Raw genomic sequence first — 20,600 nt, forward strand, 5'->3', positions numbered from 1 at the left:
TGAGATATATATATATATATATATATATATATATATATATATATATATATATTTAATAAATTTTTTCCATGCATACAAATATATACATATACTAATTTTTATAAAATTTGGATTGAACTTCAATATTGTCTCATAGTCTGCTCTTACATTTAGTAATATATGAACTTCAATATTGTCTCATAGTCTGTTTTTACATTTAGTAATATATCTTTCAATGCACAACAGTGTTTTCTAAAGTACTTTTCTGATGTCTACAGATTATTCTATTTTATGGAAGTAACATAATTCACCTAAAAAATCTCTAATTGATGGGTATTTGGATTACCTTCCATTTTTTGCTATTTACAAACAATATCATTGAATTATCCTTACACATACATCTTTTTGGATTATCATATTCTTTCTTTGGAATAATTTGCCTAGATTTAGTGTTATCTACACAATGGCACTATCATAATGGGTTAATTCCCTTAACAGAGAAAAAGAAAGATCACAGAATTTACAGTAAAACCATGTAGGTTCAAGCCCAGGGTTAGCCTTTTAGTCACTAAGGATCTGAGTGTCAGTTTCCTCACCTGTAAAAGAGAATATTAATAATAGCTACTTCACCAGAGAGTGGTGAGAAATAAATGTGGTAATAAAAAAAACACTTTACATTTATAGTTGGTCCTCAAAATTTTAAATGGTTAAATGCAGAGAAACTTAATTTATTATCAATATCTTTATGTTCTTAAGAACCCAGAGGCAGCTTTAGAGTAGGTCTTGCCTAGATGTCCCCCATACAGAGAGCCCCCCCCCCAAATCTCTGAGGGTTTGCTCTTATCCACAATAATACTTCTGAATCTCCCAACACAACAAAGCTGCCTTGAAGGGCAGGGGGCCTCCAACGTAGTACAGGTCTGGCTGACACATACCTAGGAGGCATTTGGCTTCCCAACAGATCCATGCTACATGTCATTCACCTGGTGATTGTTTGCCATTGTCTGCTGTGCAGAGGAGGAAAGTTTATCATGTTCTCTTCCTCGTTGGGCCCTCTATAAATACACCCAGATTGCGTGGGACTGAATTGAACACTCTGGCGAGAAACCAACTTTCTCAGGAAGAAAGAGATCAGTTGCATTACAACACAACTTGCAATTCCTTTCCAAACTTCTGGTGTTTTTGCTTTGAAAAAAAGTAAAAACTGCTGCTGTTCATCATGCTAGCCAAAATCAATTATAGATTATGGATTTGTTTCATATAGAAGGGAGCAAGCACATAGCAAGCACGGTGCTTTATTAGAGGTTGTGAGACACTTAGCCAAATAATGGCTCTCAGCAAGTTACTTGATAAATGCTACTTGGTCTTGATAACTGTCTTTCTCCAAGTCATATTTGTACTATTTTCCATTAAAGGGAGAGTCACTAATAACAGGAAAAAAATTCACCTATATGAGAAATTCTTTAGTTATATGGTAGAAGGCTGGGGCTATAGCTCAGTGGTAGAGAGTTTGCCTAGCATGTCTGAGGCACTGGGTTCAATCCTCAGCACCACATAAAAATAAATAAATAAAATAAAAACACTGTGTCCATTTACAAATAAAAAAATATTTTAAAATAATGTGGAAGATAAGAGTGAGTGGATAGGAAGAAAAGGCAAAAGGGTTTGTGGGGAAAGTAGTGCCCATTCCCCAGAGAAGGTGGCATGGCATAAGTGGGAGTCAAGAAAGTGTGGGAAAGGAAAGGCAACTACACAAAAAGTTGTTTTGGGATTGATGAAAGAAAATATAGAAAGTGAAATAAAGGAAAAATCACGTTGAAAACTACAGTGCTATAAGAAAACAAAGACAAAAAAGGGAAAAAAAAAGTGTTGTAGGTCCCTAGAAGTCAAGGGATTTTTCCAATCTCCTTGGGCCAATAGTGAATAAGATAGGTCTGGACTGGCACAATGCTGTGAGGACAAAAAGGGGTCTTGGTAACAGGGAATTTCATGGAGAATTATCTGAAAGTAATTGGTGATTGGCTACAGGGAAGAAAGTTCATGAATAAGACATCAGCAGAGAAGTGATAAATGACCGGGACCAGGTAGGTCCAAGGAATATTCCAAAAAGTAGATGCAATTAAAATATGGACCTGGCCTTCCCTACAGAAACTATTTCTGGGAGGCAAGCAGGAGAATCTGTGCAATAAGATGAGGTGTGCAAAAGATTTTAATCACTTTCTTCACTTTCATAGTCCACAAATAAGAAAGTTTCCCAACATCTATCTAGATACCCACTCCTAAGGCATGAATCACTTTAGGACTTCAAGACCCAGGAAGACTGGAATTTAGAAATAAAATAGGCACACGAATTACTATTTCATCTCAGCTGTTCAAGCCTCAACAAGCTGATCTTTGGGTTGAAATGTGGCAGCCAAGAAAAAGAAAGTTCCTATTACTCAGGCTTTGACAGATAAAGTAGGTTGTCCATCTTTGCTCAATACCTTATTTTAAAGCAATAGAATAGGCAGAATAGGAGGGGGCAAGCCATAGCCTGGGGTCTCTGTCAAAAACTGTCATGTATAACTAAAAAGAACAAATTAAAAATATTAAAATTTTAAAAAGTGGAAAAATACAATTCCATTGGATTTGAGCCATGGCATAACACAAAGTGAAGGTCAGAAAGGGGAGACAGAAGAAAAAGCGAGATCATGGATTTTCCAGCTTCTATAGAGTTCATGAGCTTATGAATTAATGGAATGAGGGCTTATACAAAATATATGGTGCTAGATCACTGTTTTATCAGAAGTGAAGAAGGACTGGGGTACGGTGGCGCATGCCTGTAATCCCAGTGTCTAGGGAGGCTGAGGCAGGAGAATTGCAAGTTCAAGGCCAGTCTCAGCAACTTGGCAAGGCCTTTAGCAACTTAGTGAGACCCTACCTCAAAATTAAATATAAAAAAGGCTAGGGGGCTGGGGTAATAGCTGAGTGGTAGAGCACTTGCCTAGCATGCATGAGGCACTGGGTTCAATTCTTAGCACCACATATAAATAAGATAAAATAAAAGCTCATTGACAACTAAAAAAAAATTAAAAAAGGCCTGGGGATGTGGCTCCATAGTTAAGCACCTCTGGGTTCAATTCTCAGTACCCTCCCCCACAAAAAAAATTATAAGAGGCTATTTTAAATGACTTTTTTGAAGACTTGGAATATTTTGTACATACTTTAAAGGCAAAATCACAGCATAACATTTTATAACTTTTTAATGGTGAGGAGAATCTCCAACATTTTTGCTGTATCTCTGTACATGCACATAAACTTTCTATCCCAAATTCATGTCTGTCCCTAGTACAAAATATATTCACTCCATCCTAAAAGTTCGAAAAGTCTCAACCCATTACAGCTTCAACTGTAAGTCTAAAATCTCACCTAAATATTATTAGCTTGAAAGTCCCAGATTTCATCATCTAAATCAAGTATGGGTGAAATTATATGCACCGTCCACCCTAGGGCAAAATTCCCCTTCATCTGTATACTTGTGAAAGTAGAAAACAAGTTATCTGCTTCCAAAATCTGATGGGGGTAAGACACGGGATAACAATTAGAGATAGTCTGTTCAACTGGAGGGGGGAGGTAAAGGAGAATGCGGAAAGGCAGGTCAAAAACTTATTTATGCAATCAAAAAATATTGGTCACTGACATGTGCCAGACACTATTCTCAGAGCAGAAGGTACAGTGGTGAGTGGGACAGATAAGACCCTGCCCTTGGGAAATTGCTGTAAAGTAGTTCCTATGCTGGCTAAACTGCAGTGCTTTGTTGGACTTCTTAGCATCTGCACTGACCAGCAAGAAGGGCACAGGGGTACTAAAATGGAGAGAAGCAGCCGTGTCAAGTGCCAGCCAGAGTGTTTTGGTGAAAGGTCAGGTCAGCTTATTGTCAGGACATGCTTGAGTAGAACTGAACAAGCAGGGTCCTATACATGAAGTGCATAAATTTCTAGGAGACCGTTTCAGGGAAACCGCATAAACTACAAGTAGCTGCCATAAGTAGAAAAACACTGGAGTTGATAACAAATAGGGAAATGTGTTCTAAGGAGATACTGCTTCCCTCTGGTTCCCCCACTCCTCTTTGTGAGGCTGTCACAAAACACAGTAGTCTCTCCAACACATCTAAGCACCCACGATGGCAGCTGAAGAAAAACACTATAATCTCTCTCGATCTTTCTCAGTTTCGGTAATTTTTGAGGCTTTGGTGAATGGATGGCACTCAACGTTCAACAGCCAAGGAGCCACTTTTAATTGGAGTCTTGACTAAAAAAAAAAGCGTGTAACAAATTGATTAAAGAGTAATAGTTAACACATTCATCAGGGAATCTAAATACCTCATTGTGAGGACTTCTACTTAAAGTTCAATGAGGGACAAATCTCTGCAGGTACTAGAAATTTCTTTTCATTTTCTACTGTGGGACCTGGAGAAGCTACTAGTCTGCTTTGAGACAGTCATACCACGCTACTGTCTTCTCTTGAAACCCAAACTACTGTCTGCTGCAGTCCATCCTATGTCGTGGGTAATGGCCAAAAGATGATTGACTCAATTTTAGGGACAAAGCAGTTCTCATTCCCTAAACTATTCCATCAGGCAGTGGGAAGGAAGGTTCATGATTTTTAATAACAAGCTTCATTTCCTTGCCTTGTAAACTCTACCAGGCTTAACTGGACTTCTTGCCTCCAATTTCTGATCTCTAAAACATCCTTCATGCTGCCAGCAGTGTTAACCTCATAAAACACTGATCTGACCATGTCACTCTCATGCTATTCACAGGCTGTCCACTGACAACAGAGTAAAACAGTAAATTCTCAGATTCCTTTTTTTTTTTTTTTGTGGTAGTAGGAATTAAACCCAGACGTGCTTCATCACTGAGCTATATCCCCAGTCCTTTATTTTTTTTTTAATTTTTGAGACAGGGTCTGGCTACGTTGCTGAGGCTGGCCTTGAACTTGCCATCCTCCTGAGTCGCTGGGAGTACAGGTCTGCAGTACCACATCCAGCTCAGATTCCTTATTATTCCATTCTTGGCCTTCTGAAATTTCAGCCCCATCTTTCCCTCCCCACACCCTCTTCCACTCTAGCTTGTGGTCTCAGCTCATCAGCCACATAAGGATATTAATGCTTTCATGTCATTGAGCCACTGCTCTTCCACATTCCTCTGCCAGGAAGATCCTTCCTTCCAATTTCTGTCAAAATTCTCCTCATCTTTTAAAGCCTGGCTTAAAGGCTATTTTTGAAGTTCTATCTCATTCCCTCAGTAGGAATTAATCCTTCACTTCTCTAGGCTAGCATTATACTTGGTTTATACTTCTCTTATGAGATTTACACTAGGGCCTGGATTACATTTGGGTAGGTATGTTCTTAACACTCTCCTTAAAAACAGGGGACATACTTAAATTCTCTCTGTATCCTTGCCCTCAGCAACTAACTCTGGTGCTTGGCACTCATAGAGTTGCTCACATTGAATAAATGTATCAAAATGGTGATGACATATACATATGTGTGAACAGGTATGTGCAGGGAGTGGAGAGTATTCTCTGTGTCCTTAAACCAACATAGCCCACCAAATTCAGCACTATACAAAGAATGGGCTCTCAATATATTAAATGTCCTATATATATGTATAAATCATATATGTGTATAATTTGTATATATAATTCGATATATAATTTATACGTATATTCAAATTGTATTTTATTTTTTGCTTTCTGAGTTTCATTTGAAAAGGAGTTATGAAAGTAATCATGGTATAAGTGACTTCTAACAACAATAGACAAGAACGAAGTCCATTGAGCCAAGTAAAACTCAGTTCTGAACTCAATCTCAACATTTTATAATAAACCTGTAGCTTTAACAATATTCTGTATTGTGTGTTATCTGATTGCAATTATCGATCAACCAATTTGCTACACAATAGCTCAGAGAATGACATAACTAACAAAGAAATCAGCAATAAGAAAATTGCTCCCTGCAGGGATACCCATATCCTATACTTGTGTCTGATGAACAAAGGCAGCAGCGCCCCCCTGGGTTCTGGTCTGGACATCTTTCAGCTCTCCACCGCCTTCAAGAATCCATACGCAGCTATAACGAACTGCCTCTAGCTTGGCTTAATCTTTTGTATTAGGTCATTAATGAGTCTGGATTCCTTCCCCATTTTCCATGGTATCTCAGGCAGGGACAAAGGCTCAAGCAGCAGGGGGCAGCTTTCCTTTTGCCTGACAACAAGTGGTCACTGGTCCCCGTCTGTGGCTAACAAATTCCTTCGTTCTTTGAAGGTAGATCCCACGGAATGGGTCTCATCTGCCTTAAGCTCTGCAATGTAAAATAGAGCTTCAAGAATTTGGGCCTTAAGCAGTGTTCCTGGCATCTCTGACATCACCCCAACAGCTGAGAGTGATGGTGTCTCAAGAAAGCTCACAAGCCCCAAGCCCTGTGAATTCTTTCTGCTCCATTGGCATGTGAACTACACACACACACACACACACACACACACAATGTGCCAATCAAAATCATTCTAAATACCTTCTGGAAGACATCTGCCAATAAGGATACCATGTCAGCCATGTTTTAAATATAGGAACCTCTCAACATCTTCAACCAGGGAACAAAATGCAAAAGGAATGCAGATTAACTTGCCCTGAACTTTATACCTCTGAAGTCTCTCTACTTGATCCTATCCTTCCATGAAAGGTCCTGGTGGCGCTGAAGATAAAATGGGACTTCTGGATCATGTGGTAAGATCTCTAAGCTGTACTACAAGGGCGGCTTGCCTATTTATAGAGCATCTGCTTTAGGGCACAGTTCAAACTTGGGAAAATCTAAAGAACTTGATTTAAGCATGCATACACACACACACACACACATATACATATTTAATTTACCATCTTCATTTTCCATTCAGTCACCGTGAGCCAAACTAAACTTTAAATAGTTCAAAAATCTGTCAAAGTTTGGCTAGATGTATTTTTCCAAGAATCTTTAGAATTTATATTATATTTAGAATTTTTAAGCCATTTAAACACTCTGAACTATAAAAGTGGTCGCCTCTCCATTCCAGTAGTTGACAAACTGAGGTACAGGGACTCAAATCACTTTTTTTAAACATTGTTTTTTAAGATGAACACAATATCTTTAATATATTTAATTTATTTTTATATGGTGCTGAGGATTGAACCCAGTGCCTCACACATGTGGGGCAAACTCTCTACCACTGAGCTATAATCCCAGCCCCTCAAATCACTCAAAAAGTCACTCTTCACTTTCCTTTATGCTAGCTCTTCACACCACAATAGTACAAAGACAAATAGTAGCTACAATTTATTGAGTACCTGATACATGCATACATTCACTCTAATATTTATACTAATTAGTCAAGATAGATGATAGTATACCCATTTCACAGGTATTAGGAAACTTGAGGATATGGGGAGTTAAATAATTTACCGTAAAGTCAAGTTATTCCAAAGTGACACATGTTGGAGTTAAATAAATCTGTTTGATTCTAAACACTTTGTTCTTTTTCCCAAACTGGATATTTTAGCGATGGCCTCAAATTTCTCATTCTGTCTCTAAATCACACACCAATAAGGCTTTGTAACTAAAAACACATAATAGCGATTGCTGGCAGCTGGAAGTTTGCTGGGGCCCCTTTGGGGCGATTTAATAAACATACAGGTAGGGCAGTAAACCTTACAATCCTCCAACAGTTCTTTCAAAACTTAAAATGGTGAACATTTTCCTTGTCACTCACTTCTATATCCTTTCCTTCTCCACGCCAGCATGCCTGTACACATATATACCTCTCCCCTGATGACAAGGGCTATCAGGTGATTGATACATTTGTGGGATATTGTTTTGGGTCAGTGAAGCTTTCACAGTTCCTCATTGATGTTTCCATCGTAACTAAAGATAAAAATGTTTGGTAAGTTGGGTTTCCCCTATCATGCTTATGCATTGTGTTTGTGAATATACAAGTAATACTTTACACATAGCCCTGTAACATTTCAGCTTGCTAGGTTTCTCCTGTTATGGCAGCCTGCTGAGATACTTTTGGATATTGATTGTGTTATCTATGCCTTAGCTAATCCCACCGTTCTTCATGTGATCACTGAATATTAGAAGTATGCCTTCTAAGTCTTCCATTCAGACACTGGTACAAAGCAAACACCTAAAGGCCTCTCTCTCCAGGTGATGTTAGATTGTTAGGAAATTATTCTTTAGGTCTAACAACTAATTAGCCACACACAACTAGATGATCATTTTGCCAACTTTTCTTGTTACACGTTTAAAAACAAATCATGGGAATTTCTGCCAAACACCTCACTGAAATCTAGACATACCATGTCTATGGCATTCCTCTGATGCAGTAAATCACAAATGTGTGTGTTTTACACACACACACACACACACACACACACACACATAGAAATGCTTGATTTGTTCTGGGTGAGCACAAAGTACCTCCTAGTAAACACCAAGATTACTGAAGAGAACTCACACTTTCTAAGATTCTAGACTAGAATTTTGTGAAGATGTGATACCAAGATTCCTTGTTTGTGACTTCCACAGTCCAATTTCTACTCCTTATTAAAGATGAGGATAAAAAACAATATGCTTGACTCCAGTCTTTAGGCTTTTTTTCTAGTTGTTGCAATGTCCTGAAGTTTACCTATAGTGATATCCTCTTAATAACCATAAGATTTCTCACTGCCCTGGGATGTAACTGGCCTGCCTTGGGCCTCATGTTTTGTTACACACCACAATAGTAATTCACTTAGCTTTTTGGGTTTTTTAAAATAAATATTATTCATTTATTTATTTATATGTGGTGCTGAGGATCAAACACAATGCCTCACACATGCTAGACAAGCATTCTGCCACGACCTACAACCCCAGACCAGCTTTTTGGTTCTTATCAGCTGCTCAACCACAATACAGAATGCTGGGAGAAGTAATGACTTAGATGAATATGGACTATCAGAAACTATCTAGATAAACTTATCACACAGAAAAAGATAAAACTTTAAACCTCTAAAGAAATTACCAGTAAAACTCAGTATATGTAAATTATAATATAATTTTTACTCTGAATATTACCTATGCTGGAGACACTCTGCTCAAGAGTTGCTATGCAAAATCACTGGCTGCTAGCTAAGGAAAGTATATAGTGAGAAATACAAGATTGATCTCATTATTATCATTTTACCCTTACTAAGTACCAACAATGAGCTACAAAGCATGTGGAAAATATCACTGGTCACACACGTTAAATAAATTTATAGTTGAAGTAATGTTTGGTCTTAAATAACCATGGGCATGCAAGACTGGGACCAGATATTTGGTTGGGCCAATTAATATGGGACTGTCATCTAGGATCAAGAGTGTCCACTTTGTATAGATAATCCAGTTCAAGAAAAAAGAGCTTAGTACATTCTTCCCATTGTATTTTGTCAGAATTCTAAGTGACATGAGCAAAGAAAACCTGGATGTGTTGGTCATTGGCTTCAAAGAAAAAAGTCTGGCTCACTAGTTAAGACATAGACCTTCGGTGATCACTTCCAATAGGAATAACATTACCACTAAGCCATTCACATTCTTCCATTTGTTCTCCATTTTGACCAACATTTCATTTTAGGAGGTGGCTGATAGGGATTAGAGAACATTCTGTGACTTCCTTGTGTATTGTAGATATTTAGCACATACATTAGATGAACACTCAAATGAAGACATGGCTTATGGAGGATTAAAGCCTTAATGTTAACTTAAAGAGCACCCTGATTTTTAAAAATTGCACCCTGAGTTTTTGCAATTGGAACCCTTTAAGTGAAATTGTACTTAAAAGACCAATATCTAAAGAAGATTTTTAAAACTGAACTTTCTCTGGTTCCAATAAAATGAGGGACTCTGAACAACCTCCATAGCCCCTCTCCCACATTCTCTATGGAACACAATCTGAATACATTGCTCTAAACAACTGAGCTATCTGGCACATAAGCCCACTGACTAATACGTTCCTAATTTTGCTATTCTGGAAGGAGAGAGGAAGCACTGGAGAAATTATTATAGGGCATCAAGGAAGGTGGAGGAATGAGATTCTGGGGAGAAGAATAAAAGGATAACTGACTCTGAAAGCAGACAGGAACCTGAGTCAACCTCTGGCAGAAGGTATAAGGTCCCCAGCAACAGTCCAGCTGACTCTGCCTGCTTTCGGTTCAGTGATCCCAGCAGAGACCACCCCACCCTGTGCATCAACTGCTCAATGTGTTTAATGAAGTAGTGCGCAATGAGGTGTGTTTGTGACTAAACTTAGTTAATATCCAGAAAAAGAGATAAATAATTAGCAAGTTCATGCTTCATGCTATGCAACCTTTTGCCCCAAAGACGAACGCATGGCCTCCTGCCACTATTTGGAGTGCTCACTATTTGCAACTGGTTTACATTGTGCAAGAGCCTGGAGAATGAGGGTAATGGCACTACAGAATATTGATCTGTTTATTTCCCACTTTCAGTGTTGTCATTTACTGTCAGTGTCACTTTGGACGAGTCATTTCTCTCTCTTGGCTTTAAAAGTTGCATCTATAAAATCAGAAGGTTAGACCCTATGGTCCTGCTCTTATGTAACCTTGCCTTTTACCTCAGAAACTGGCCAGTACTGAATGTGAACAATGACCAAACTGGAATCTAAATTCAGAAGTAAATTTGGGGCAGCAAAGATTTAGTCCTTTGAATTGACTGATAAAAAAGATTTGTCTATATTAAATATATATCAGTCTATGCTACTGTGTTAGCTGCTATAGGAAAAAAAAAGAAATATATACAGGATCTCACACTTAAGAAGCTTACCATTCATAGAGGTAGACACATATCCATAAATATTATAGGTGAAAAGATATCTCTGAACTTCTCAAATAGTATTTGAATATAACATATACACATATGTATATATGTATACACACCATTATACTACATATAATAAAGGTTCATGGAGGTAGAGAACAAACATTTATAACTATTTATTAAAAATACTGTGCTGCATTTGGCTGGTAGGTAAATATAAATAGAATATGAGAACCTATGGATTTTGTACATAATTTAGAAACACAATTCTAACTTTGAAACCTGATAGCCTGTGAAATTTTCTGGAAATCCCTTTTTATAGTAGAACTTGTCTTTCCATAGCTAACACTTCCAATATTTCTAATTTTAAAAATTTATGAAAGAGCACAATATAGTAATAAAAAAACAATGTATGTCCCTCCATTGCTCAATCGAGATGACCACAATATTGCTACCAGCAACATGCTGGCTCACCATTTCTGACTCATCCATTTTTGAGTAATTTAATTTAAAGTGCAAGGACTAAAATACATGACCCATTTTAAGCACCTTTAATCCTGAATGTTTTAAATATAACAAATGGTTCATTTTCAAGAAATGTAATATGAAATACTTGGGAATTCTTCTTGATGCAGTGTTATTAAACTGTACATAGTAATTAAGATATTAAAAACACATGCTCCCTAAAGCCACCAGACATTGTAATTATTTTTCAGGCCATTAAGCAAAATGACAGAAGATTTTTTAATGATAAATGTGTTTTGGAATGTATCAGCTAATTCCCTTTAACTTCATGAAATAATGTTTAGCTCCACAGAGTCTAGGTCTGGTATTTAAAGACTAATTCATGTTGTTCTTTTGTGACTCATAAGTCATTCATTGACTCTTGTTAACATGCCATTGTAGATACTTGATCTTACACACACACACACACACACACACACACTAGCTGTACATGGAAATGGCAATTATTAGAGTTCTGTCATGCCATTTGTATGTGAAGAAGTATGACAGATGCTGGGTCAGGTCTTTTATTTAAATTTAACATTCAGTGTTAACTTTTCTAGAAACTATTGAACTGGTTCTGTGTTTTACAACTCTCACTGGTTCTTTTGTGAGAAGGATTATGAAAACAAGTTACCTGGAGTTTTTTCTGTCATGCCTGAGATCTACTTCAAGTATTGTTTCAAAAAAAATCACATGCTGACAAATGCCCTGTGTACTTCTCTGTTATTTAACAACTTTACTAATTAACTTATTAAAAAATTTAACTTTCTATTTAGAAAATTGTGTCTTCTTTATACCAGATTCTGCCATGCATCTTAAAAGTACTTTTCTAGCATTTATAGTGAAGAATGGAGGCAGAGACATGTCACTGCCTGCTCTACATTTTTAATTGGTCTTTGACTATTTAATATAATTCTACAAATTAGAGATAGCTCACAGAAAGTGTACTTGCTATCTATGACTCAAACCCATACCACAAAGTACCTTGATTGCCATTTATTGTGGTAGGTAGTTTTCTAAAAAATCATCCCAATTGGGATTTAGTGAACTATATGTTGAATCTTGTTTTTTCTTTGGCTGACTTTAGAGTTTAAGACTATAGAAATTACTATATTGTGCCCTTGAAAATTGTTAGACTGTAAATTAGGAGTTTTTGTTATTTGTACTCCTGTACATCTTTTTTTAAAACTCTTTAATTTGAAGGACATCACTTATTATACCTTTATTTTATTTATTTATTTTTATGTGGTGCTGAGGATTGAACCCAGGGCCTCGACATGCTAGGCGAGCAAGTGCTTTACTGCTGAGCCACAACCCCAGCCCCCTCCTGTACATCTTTTATGTATGAATCTTGCTGACAGGTATTCCATGACTAGAAAAACAGAGGGAAAGCTGGGCACGGTGGTGCACACTTGTAAGCTCAGCATCCTGGGAGGCTGAGGCAGGAGGATCACGAGTTCAAAGCCAGCCTTAGCAAAAGCAAGGCTCTAAGCAACTCAGTGAGACCCTGTCTCTAAATAAAATACAAAATAGGGCTGAGGATGTGTCTAAGTGGTTGAGTGCCCCTGAGTTCAGTCCCTGGTACGCCCTCCCCCCAAAAAATAAAGGGGCTGGGGATATGACTCAGTGGTTGAGTACCCCGGAGTTCAATTCCTGGTAGCAACAAATCAAATCAAAACAAAACAAACAAAAAATAGAAGGAAAGAACACAGAGGATGAAATCAATAATTTAGATTCTAGGTCTAGTTCTACCACTTTCTTAGCCTTCTAGTGGCCACAGTTTCTTCTTCTGGTAAATGCAGGTAATAATGCCTGGCTTGTTTTCCTCTTAGAGCTGGTGTGATCAGTTTATCTACTGCACACGAGATAACTTTATAAACTGAATTATTCTATGCAAATATATGTCAGAATTATTATCATTTATGTGGAGTCACATGGTTAACATGATTCAAAGACAGGTCATCTATCTGGCCCTGGAGGAGTGAAACTTAGAGGTGATAAATGTTAATGCTTTTATAGTTTTTATAGTTTAATGTTTTCATAGCCTACTGAGAACAAGGCAGAAGAACAGAAGAACTGGGTGGGGGGAAGGGCAAGTTTAAGTTCCATCTGCGTAGCCTGGAAGACTGGTGGGAAGGGAAAGACATCTGAAAAGATGAGAGGTTACGAAGTGGAAAGGAGTGACCTGGGAACAGGGTGTTTCAAAAAGAGTAGCAGAACAGAGAATAAAGTCACAAGACTTGTTCACAAGAGGGTGCTGGGTTAAAGCCTGACCTTGAGTCACAAATCATGGAATCACACGGCTGGAAGGAATCTTAAGAGGCTATCTCGTCCACTCCCCCACCATTCAGCAGGACATTTCAACCATCCCAAACAGATGAGACTTTATCCCACTTTGAATGAGAAGCTCTGACACCAAATGGGCAGGTATTGACTGCTCTGGCTTCAACTGCTTACAACGAGCAGGCAAACAATTTCTGGAATTTCATTTGAACCTGAACTGAAATGGGGAAAACAATAAATGGCTAGATTTTCTTTGGGAACAATAACTTCTGCAGCAGTTTAGGGACTGTTAAATTACCACTAACTAACAAATACTCTGAAATAGGGCGAAAATGTTACCGACAAAACTGGGTTAAGGATAAATGGTGCACAGAATCATATAAGTAAGATCATTCTTGATATTTACAATCTTATCTCCATGCAGGAACCTGGATCAGAATGATACTAATACAAACAAAAACTGGTTTTTTAAAAAAGTCATAGGGCCCATCAAATTCCAGGACTGACACTGAAAACTTAAAAGAGTTTGATTCCTCTCCTTACACAAGACAATAAATCCTCACACAAGTTACAAACTGAAAAGGAACTAAAAAGCTCTTCATTTCCAATCGTGGGAATGTTGCACGTGAACTCTGGCTGGAAAGGAGGAGGGGAGGCCATTCCACACCTGCAAGTCTTCCCAGGAAAAGGACCCAGGCATGACCCTGAACCCATCCCCTCAAGGTTACATCATGGGACTGTCAATATGGAAATAATGTTACTTTATTCCCCTAGTGGGTATATTATTTCTAGCACTATCAACAACAACCATAATCTGAAAGGAGGCAGCTGAGAATTTCCATGGAAGAGAATGAAGAGTTATTTTGGGATGTGCACATAAATGGCTTAGCTATAGTCCATCGCATGGAAACACATGCATATATGTGCATAGATAGGAAGATATCTCTGTGTTTATCGATATGTATGTGGGCACATGCTCTCACAGTTTAATAGATACAGCAACAAGCAAAGGGTTTAGGAAAGTCACATTACACTCCAGGACTCACCACTCACTTACATGTGAACTAAGGCAAGTTAACTTGATTCTACCTCCCCATCACCAAAACTTTAGGCCAATTTAGTTAGGCATTCAGTGAATCCAGATGTTTGGCAGTGTATAAGAAACAACATCTGGATGATTGATTGAATTTTCAAAGGAACTCACTACATGTTTTGGCAGCATGCCCACATAGCCTTTAATGGCTTCCTGCCTCAGTTTCCCTACATATAAAAAGGCACAAACATTATTTATCACTTACCTCCCAGAGAGCAGTGAGAATGACATAATGTCCAAGGGTAACAATGAATTCTTCAAAAGAATGTTTCTATGACAGTACTATACCTTATACAATTTCAGGTTGGATTTCTTTCCTAAGCAATTAGTCTTTAGAACATGAAATAACTTTGAAATATGGTTAAACGCTATACAAATAGAACACATTATCATCAACATCATCATATCATCCTAACTTCATTCTTTATGACTTCCCTAAAGCATCTCACTTTCAGATTGAATCACAGCCAAAATACGAATTTTATTTAAGGTCTGAAGAAAAAAAAAACGTGTTTTGGCTATGTAAAGCAACACAGATGAGAAAAAAAAATCAATGTGGGTGTTTGGAGCACAACCAATTTTAACAGCTTGACTCAAACAGGTAAAACTGGTCTATCAATGAGAACTAATTGGTTGCCCAATGGTATTTGTATGGAAACTGAAAATGTTCACATAATTATGACCAGAGGTAGGAGAAAGGAGTTGTAATGGTAACTTCTCCATTTCTGACTATATACTCCTCTCTCCCTATGAATTGTTTTCAGCTTTTGTTGCTGACAGTTGGAGGAAAGGAAAAGAAGGAAAGAATATAGGAGAGAAAAGAAGTATATCAAAGGGATGTGCAACCATACAAAACTGGAGGAGCAGTCTTGGTGTGGCAAAGTACTGGAACTCCAATTCAGAGTCAAGTCCTGCCTACTGGAAATAAGCCTGAACATAATCCCATAATTATTAATAAGTGCCTATCAAGCACATGCAATTACATATATTTGCGTGTGCATGTTACACACACACACATGCACACACACACATGCACACACACACACACTGAGCTTTTTGTCAACTCTATAATACTACCAATGAGAGAACTGAAGCTCAGAAAAGTTAATGATTTGCCTAAGTTTATACATCTGGTAAGACCCACAACTAAATTCAGATCCATGTGAATCCAAAGCCCATATTCTTTCCACTATACCTGAAATCTTTGCTAAAAGGGCTTAGTATAAATATATTTACAGAGACCCATGTCTGATGCAGTTTCCCTTTTTTTCTCGGGTGGAATTCACCCACAGATCTTTATCTAATCCTTCTTATGACTGACCTTCCCCTGCTTATCTTTACCTGCTACAACTCTACATGGGAGATTTTAACACTGGAAATCTTACTCATCTAGCCCACCACAGACTGAAGCATATCACCTAAAACCAATGAGCAGCAATCCTCTTCCAGATAGTCAACACAGACTGCCCTTTATCTTCATTTAACTACTTCCTAAGGAGGCTGTAAGACAGAGGATTTGACTTCTTTGGAATTTTTAAAGTTCCCACCACATGGTTGAGCACATAGTAAGTACTCCTTAAGGTCTACTGACCAAGAGACCTTTGGACAGTATTCCTCCTTTAGGATTAGGAATATGGTGATGGGACCTGAGATTTTTGCTTTATTAGTACCAGGATCTAACTGGTTGAGTGGAACCACTCAGGAATGCTTAGTTTGAGTAATATGGAAGACAAATACTACTCCTGTCCCCAAATAAGGCATACTATGCTCTCAGTTCAGTTGTGGATGCTTTATGTTGTCTATGCTCTGATCCCTTCATATATGTATTATGAGGTTGCTCTGCACTCAGGGAACACATAATAAATGGTTGTTATTGCTGCTGATCACAAGGTAATGGTAGTGTTTGCATAACTGATCCTTCTGTGAAAGCACAGCTTTACTAAGTTCAATCAAGTCGTGTTAGATACAGTATATTTCATAATACAGCTGTCAATACTTTAACAACGCAACTGCAGTGAAATGCACAACTATCAGAAAGACCTTGCAAACATTTTGTAAGAAACACAAAAATTTCACTGCTAGGGCTGGCGATATAGCTCAGTGGTAGAGCACTTGCCTAGCATGTGTGAGGCCCTGGGTTCCACCTCTCAGCACCACATATGTATAAATAAAATAAAGGTCCATCAATAACTAAAAAAAATTAAAAAGTCCACTGCTAAGCTTGATATTAAATAACAAAATCATGCCCATATCTTCATAAGAAACTTTTGTCCTTGCATTAGCATTTTTGTTTCATCAAATTTTTCCTAAGCTACAAATAGAAGTCAGTAGGTCCAGTGGCCTTCCATTCAAGGATCATGGGGCAGGAACACTGTTACTCTGGCATATAGTGGCCTTTTTTGATGCCTTTTTTTTTTTTGTGGTCACAAAGCAATCACAAACAGATGGTACAACTAACTTTTATTTGTGTCTTGTTACTAAACTCCATACAAAAGGAAAAACTATGTGTACAGGTCAGGGGAATCTGTGGATGAGTCAGAAGTTGGCAAAGATGCAGTGAAATTGGACCTCTTATATCTTGCTGGTGGTAGTGAAAACTGATATATTCTCATTGGAAAGCAATTTGGAAACAGGCATTAAAATGGTCATATCCTTTGACCCAATAACACCAGTATTTTAAGAAAATAATCTAAGATCAGGAGAAATCACTCTCTATGAAAAGATAGGTTTATGATGGTATGAAAATGGAAGGAACCAGAATGCCCAGCAAAAGCAGGCTGATTAATTATGATGGATACTCAACAGAATATTATGCAGCCACAAGAAATGTTTAATATGAAGATATGTGGCAACATGAGGAAGTGTTGCCAATATAGTGTCACTTTTAAAGAACTACAAATCTTATATACTTCCAATTATGAAAAATGTCTCTGTGTGAGTTTTTGGACAAATATTAGAACAGAACATGCAAAATTGAAAACAGTTGGGATAGTTTAGAGGGATTATAAAAAATATTTTACCCTCTATTTTCCCAGCTTCCTTTCATATTGTAATACTGTCATAATAATTTAAAAGTAGGATAAAAAACAAGGACCAGAAGTCCTTTTTTGTGGTACTGTGGATGGAATCAGAATTTTATGTATGCTAGGCAAATATTCGACCACCTCGAACTTGCAGTCCTCCTGCCTCAGCCTCCTGAGTAGTTAGAATTACAGGAGTGTGCCACCTCATCCAACATTCATAAATCCTTTTTAGTAGAGAATCTTTGAAGAAAATAAATAATAGCTGCCTCTCTAAAAGCCCTAATATACAGTGTGGACAGTGAAAATCATTCACCTCTTAACTTTTTTGTCATTTCTACTTTTGTTGGATATACCACATACCTGGTTAATGTGCTTCAGTTTGTCAATGATTTGACTAACCACCGGTTCAGGGCCCTTCATTTTCAGCTCATGGAGGTTGAACTGATTTTTCATCCCATTCCTTGCCGCCTTTTGGCTGTATCTGTAAAGATAAAGGTCGAGAGAAAAGGTTTTTCAAAGAAGTCCCAACCAAAGGGAAAGCTGACTATATTTGGCACCAACAGTGAAGCTGGCTGTAAGTTCTCTTTAGCCTTTTAGGCCATGGAATAACTCCATGGTGCAAAAGTAAACCACTCCAGAGAGAGTTCTTTTATAGTGGAGAAATTTGTTTCACAAACAATATTAGTTCAACCTTTTTTCAAAGTTTTGGGGATACAATAATGAACAAGATAGACAAAGACTCTGCCATTATTGTGTTCTCAATATTGTGGGGCATCTAGAAGGGCCAGTGGCAGAGTGGAGTAAGAGAGAGGTTCAAGGTCTTGGCTAGTGGGAGGTTCAAGGTCTTGGCTAGTGAAGTACACCAAAAGGACATTAACCCCATGTTTCCCACTCATTTGAAGAAGAAAGGTTGCCTGATGCTTTTCACCTCTTCTTCTTCTTCCTCCTATCACTTCATGTAGACCTCAGAAGAGCGGTTTCCACTCAAGAAACTTTCTTAGGCCATTTGCAGCATACCTGGTGCCTGTCAGTTTCCCTCTATATCCTCTCCACAAGTAGATCAGGGGAAACTTTACATGTACTCTTGCAGGAAAATCATAGGCTTCACCTTAGAATGGAAGATTTAAGGTTATCTTTGGATCCCTTCATCAGCAATGAGAAGGGGGAATATTTACAACCCTGGGCAATTCTACCTTTTGTCAATGTGGGGCTTTGCCAGTTTCAATTGGAATAGTAATTTACAACCAAGGGTGTTTCCTTTTCCTGAACTCATAGTTCTAGATCTCTGTATATTGTTATTCCCCATTTTGCAAAATAAAGCAAATAAAAAATTTAAAAAACCACAAGAAACACATTTCATTTCCTTCTTTCTCTTTCATCATGTTCAAATACAAGAACATTACCAAAGAGGAAAAAGGATTGTGAACTCTTTTTTGCTTTCTCACAATCCTAACAATGGGAATGCTTTCTTGAAGAAATAAAAAGATTCACAGATCATTTGCTCTCTCTTTATATACCTTTTTATTCCCCAGTCACCATAGGATAGTCGGGCTTAAGGGTAAGTTCATATTTTTAATTATAAAAGTGATAATTCTTCTTGTAAGCCATTCAAACAATACAGAAATAAAAGCATAAAACAAAAGTTTCCCCATAATTCTGTCTTTCCAAAGAGAACCATGGTAAACAGTTTGAGATAGTTTATATATGCATAGATATACTATATATCTAATATATATTTGTAAGCATTTTCACATGCATATATTATAGTTTTAACCAAAATTAGACTTATGCTATTCATACTGATTTGTATCATTTTATCAGTAATATATATATACACACACACACACACACACACACACCTTGGTTATATTTCCATGCCAGAACATACACAAACTGCCTTGTTCTTGTTCTTCTACATGGCTATATCATAATCTAATGGATAAATTATCAACATTTAAGTTATGGCTGATATTTTGTTAATATAAGCAATGCTGCAGAGAATAACTGTACTTACTGGGTTTTCCACACTTGTATTCCTTTTTACAGAGCATAAATTCCTGAAACTGAGTCTATTTATTTATTTTTAACTGACTTTTTATTGGTGCATTTGAATCAGTTTAAATTTCAAATCTCAAGTTATAAAATGAAATGAATTAACACCAGTATATTTTCACACAGCATTTTACAAAGCAATTTGTGTCAAGCAGCTCATTTGAGCTTCTCAACCATACTGTGAGGTGGATAGGGCATTATCTCTTTATTACTGAAAATTTCACAGCTTCAGAAGATATTGATCTGATTCTGCTAGATGTTCCCTTCCATGATATAATGTTTCTGCCAATATTAAGGACATGGTTTGAAAAACATGCTTGGTAGCAGAGGATGTTAGGAAATCTAGTTCTGATTTTTCATAATTTACAGTCATCCTCTGAAAAAGAAAATATGTTAGAATACAAAGCTGAAGAGAATATCTGCGTTCTTCTGAGATGGCACCCTAACATATTTAGTAGATTTTTAAAAACATTTCCACAGGATGCTTTCCATTTGATTTCCACGCCTCCCCCACCTGAACATTGATTTGGTTAGTCCTTAAATACTGAGCTTCAAAAGATCAACTATACAGGGAGATAGAGGTTATAAAAAACAAACAAACAGAAATCCTAGAAATGCAGGAAGCAATAAACCACCTTAAAAACTCAATGGAGAATACTACCAGCAGAGTAGAACACTTAGAAGATAGAACATCAGACAATGAAGATAAAGTATTTCAACTTGAAAAGAACATAGACAGCTCAGCAAGACTGTTAAGAAACCATGAGCAGAACATCCAAGAAATATGGGATAACAT

At 37.4% G+C, this 20,600-nt stretch overlaps 1 protein-coding gene across 1 annotated transcript in view; it reads right to left on the bottom strand.

The window, feature by feature from the left end:
* Gpc3 (glypican 3) overlaps positions 1 to 20,600 on the bottom strand; it is a 370,154-nt gene that overhangs the window by 80,078 nt on the left and 269,476 nt on the right. Inside the window, exon 5 of the mRNA XM_048796570.1 lies at positions 18,113 to 18,233. Coding sequence (XP_048652527.1) covers positions 18,113 to 18,233 — 121 coding nt within the window. The remainder of the gene's footprint in view (positions 1 to 18,112; positions 18,234 to 20,600) is intronic.

Source organism: Marmota marmota, unplaced genomic scaffold (genome assembly GCF_001458135.2).
Source record: "Marmota marmota marmota unplaced genomic scaffold, marMar, whole genome shotgun sequence".
Lineage (NCBI taxonomy): Eukaryota > Metazoa > Chordata > Mammalia > Rodentia > Sciuridae > Marmota > Marmota marmota.